Source organism: Aedes albopictus, chromosome 3, assembly GCF_035046485.1.
Source record: "Aedes albopictus strain Foshan chromosome 3, AalbF5, whole genome shotgun sequence".
NCBI classification, from domain to species: domain Eukaryota; kingdom Metazoa; phylum Arthropoda; class Insecta; order Diptera; family Culicidae; genus Aedes; species Aedes albopictus.
In genome coordinates this window covers 122,447,211-122,450,656 of record NC_085138.1, presented here as the reverse complement: position 1 = coordinate 122,450,656, position 3,446 = coordinate 122,447,211, and the positions used below count along the sequence as shown (strand labels likewise).

At 39.5% G+C, this 3,446-nt stretch overlaps 1 protein-coding gene across 3 annotated transcripts; it reads right to left on the bottom strand.

Moving 5' to 3' along the window:
- Positions 1-591: 591 nt before the first annotated feature.
- On the bottom strand, positions 592-2,077 carry LOC134291482 (uncharacterized). Of its 3 annotated transcripts, XM_062859250.1 has the most exons (3): positions 879-2,077; positions 745-811; positions 595-689 (listed from the first exon to the last, which is right to left on the bottom strand). In XM_062859250.1, exon 1 carries the CDS (start codon positions 1,939-1,941, stop codon positions 949-951), a length of 993 nt encoding a protein of 330 aa, XP_062715234.1. In that variant the 5' UTR covers positions 1,942-2,077; the 3' UTR covers positions 595-689; positions 745-811; positions 879-948. The 3 variants fall into 3 exon arrangements, with proteins under 3 accessions (XP_062715232.1, XP_062715234.1, XP_062715233.1); XM_062859248.1 differs by having other exon boundaries at positions 592-811; XM_062859249.1 differs by having other exon boundaries at positions 745-2,077.
- Between the last annotated feature and the right edge of the window lie 1,369 nt (positions 2,078-3,446).

Genomic DNA, 3,446 nt, shown 5'->3' with positions numbered 1-3,446 from the left:
GTTCTTGTCGAAATATCTGAAAATTTCTAGATAAGAACAAGTGTAGCTCTACTGCACGAAATGGAACCCTAAGGTCGTAGGTTCAATGATGGATGTTGGTAATTTTTTTTTCAAGATAAAGGTCGACAGATCTTGTCTGCTATTGTTTTGATCTTGTAATATCTTAACGAGTAATTATTGAGTACTTCTCCTTTCTAAATTTTGATATTATTCCTGATGTTTCTCAATCAAACCAATATCATTTTTTCTTCTTCAGTAATTCAATTATTAATAACTGAATGTAGAATTTGTTAGATTTTCTCACCTACTCGGGGATACATTTCAACGAATTTATCAAGAAATCCTTTCATGAATACCTGCAGAGTTTTCTTCTGATGTTCCAGATGTTCTTTCAAAGATTCTTAAAAAAAAAAACATTTTTTTGGAAATTATATTCAAAAATTCTCTAATATTTTTTGTTTTTTTAGGACACTCTTTAGATATTTCTTATTAAGGAATTTTATACTTCTATCCCTGAAGAAATTTTGTATGGAATTACTCTTTGAATTCTTTCAGAGATATCTTCAGGAGTTTTCTAATTCCTTTATAATTACCGAGCTACTTCGGCACTGCAGTCTTGGGGAATTAAAACGATAGTTTTAGATTTTTCCCAACGTTTCGACTCGTATTAGAGTCTTCTTCAGGGGATACTGTAATTATGGGAATCATTATTGTGTGGGTTACATGTTTCGATAGTTCACTTACATTCTGATTAATCGTTTTTCGTTTGGGTTGACATAGAACTGTCGGTGTCTAAACTATTGAACATTGGCTGTAAACAGGCATAAACAATGTTTAGTTACACATATTATTCTAAAAGTGGTTTGAATTAGACCTACATGTGGGATATTAAGTGAAACGTAGCGAGTTTTGTTAATTTCACTTAATGAAGCAACTAAATTCTTCGCACTACACATCTGGTGGAGGTAACGGTTGGTTTGAAGATGGTGGATCATTAGTTGTTTGATGGGTTTGAAATGTTTCGCAAAAGGTTTGTAAGATGGCTGCGTATGTGGAGTTTAACCCACTAACGTCTGTGCGATGATTTACTGTGTGTGGTGTGTTAGTGATATGGCACATTTCTAGAAATGCGAGTGTGTTCGTGTGATTGCTTCTGTCTAACACTGTGACCTGGCCTAGATTGAACATGTGGTCGTGATCGATGCAATGTTCGATTAACGCTGTTCGTTCTCTCAATGTTATCATATCTGTATCGGTTTTACTATACCCTAATTCTTTTAGCCTGTTTAGTTTGTTAATATGCGTTTTGTGTCCGTATAATCTTGTTTGTAATCTGTTGTTGGTCATACCAATGTAGCATTGTTTACAATTGCTGCATGGTATTTTGTATACTACTCTACTCCTATCTAGCATACTAATCGGGTCTTTTACGGGTGTATGGAAACGTTGGATGGTTTTGGTTTGTCTGCATGCGATGATGATGTTGTTGTAGTCTCTGTTGAGGATGCGGATGATGCATTCGGATAGTCCTGCGACGTATGGGATGGATCGGTAGATCAGATGTTCTCCGTGGTTTGTTGTTGTTGGCTCGATATTATATGCATTTGGAGGTCGTTGAATTATTGAGGCAATTTCACGTTGAGTGTCCATTCTAGGTGCCGAAGGATCTGTGCTGGTTATTATGAGCGGTCGTGTCGATGAGATGGCATTGGAGCATGTTGATGACTGTAGCTGTGACTGATTTGTCGGACGATCGATCGATGGGTTGGATGGCTGGATTGTTGGTTGGGACGATGATTGGTGTTGGATGGTTGGCGGCATAGCTGTTCGGGCAGGTATTTCTGTGATAGAAGCTGTTTGTTCCTGTCTACCGTGACGATTGTTTTGATTGATGTACAGATGGAAGATTCTGTTTATCAATGTTTTCGGATACCCGTTCATGATGAGCTGATTCTGGATGATTTTCTTCTTCGCCGCTGTGTTTAAGTTGGTGGATAGTGTACAGACCCTGTGTATAAAGTTTCTTGCGACGTTCACTTTCTATTTGGGTAGGTGGAAGGAGTGCCAGTTCAGCATCCTTCCGGAAGCTATTGATTTCATGAACCATTCGGTATGCAGAGTTTGGTCCTCGTTTCTGATCACCGTCATATCTAGGTATGGCAACTTTCCATTAACTTCGGTTTCTAGCGTAAACTGTAGCCTCACTTCGTGTCGGTTGAACGCGTCGAGTACTAGTTCCTTGGCATCGGCCGGAATGGCCATGAAGATATCATCCACATACTTTTTGAGTATTGAAATCGGGAAGGGAAGTGAGGACATAGCTTTATCGATTACTGTGTCCAGAGCGATGTCGGCTAGGATTGGTGACAGAGGACTGCCCATTGCTGTACCGAAAACTTGTCGATAGTATTGTCCTTCGAACCTAAAAAAGCTGGCATCCATACACAAATCGACGATTTCGATGAACAGGTCCAAGTTGATCTCCGTGATGATTTCTGACCACCTATCGATGATACTCTTTCTTACCAGTTCCCGGGGAACGTTTGTAAAGAGCGATACGACATCTAACGATATGATGATGTATCCTTCAGGTAGCTTGGTGTTTTGAATGTCCTGGCAAAAGGCGAAAGAACTGATGGTGTTGTATTTGCTCACCAACGATTCTTGCAGGACTTGGGCTACGAACTTCGACAACATGTATGTGGGAGCAGTCATATTGGGGATGACTGGTCTGAGAGGCAGACCGGGCTTGTGGGCCTTTGGTTGACCATAGATTCTTGGGCAAACCGAATCATGTCTGGTTAGTTGACGTGCGGTGTATTCATTTATGAGCTTTAGGTCTTTAAGCCTTCTTACTATGTTGTTGTTCTTTGACTGGAAACTTGATGTTGGGTCCCTGTTTACTTTCGTGTAGGTTTCATCGTCTTCTATCAAGGTCCGCATTTTTTGGTTGTAGTCCTCTTTGTACATTATTACTGTCCTATTGCCCTTATCTGCAGATAGGATGCATATTTCTGTGTGGCTTTTCAGAAACCGGGTTGTGGTTCTCGTAGCTGATGCACAGAATCGCACGACCGGGTCATACGACTTCACGGAACTGCTGAAGCTATGTATGAAGTTGGTCATTGCGTTGACGACTCTGCATCTGTTTTGATCCTGCACTTCCCAGATAACCACATATCGCATAAGAATGTGCAAGTGAAATCGCTTTTCCTTTCATCGGAAATCACAATCGTTAAAAATGCAAAATATTTCTGCAAAAGTTACAAATGCAATTGCATATCAATCATTATTGCGATTTGTTAACGACAATCTTCGTTGAAAATGGGAATAGATATAAATAGCGTGATTTGAACTCACCATAATTATTATTAAATGACACATCATATATTAGGTAAAAGGGTATCAACCGAAATCGCAATGACTTAGTGAAAATTGTCGACCAA

Excerpts from the sequence above, each read along its gene's own strand:
- LOC134291482 (XM_062859248.1), bottom strand. The coding sequence starts at position 1,941 with ATGAACGGGTATCCGAAAACATTGATAAACAGAATCTTCCATCTGTAC.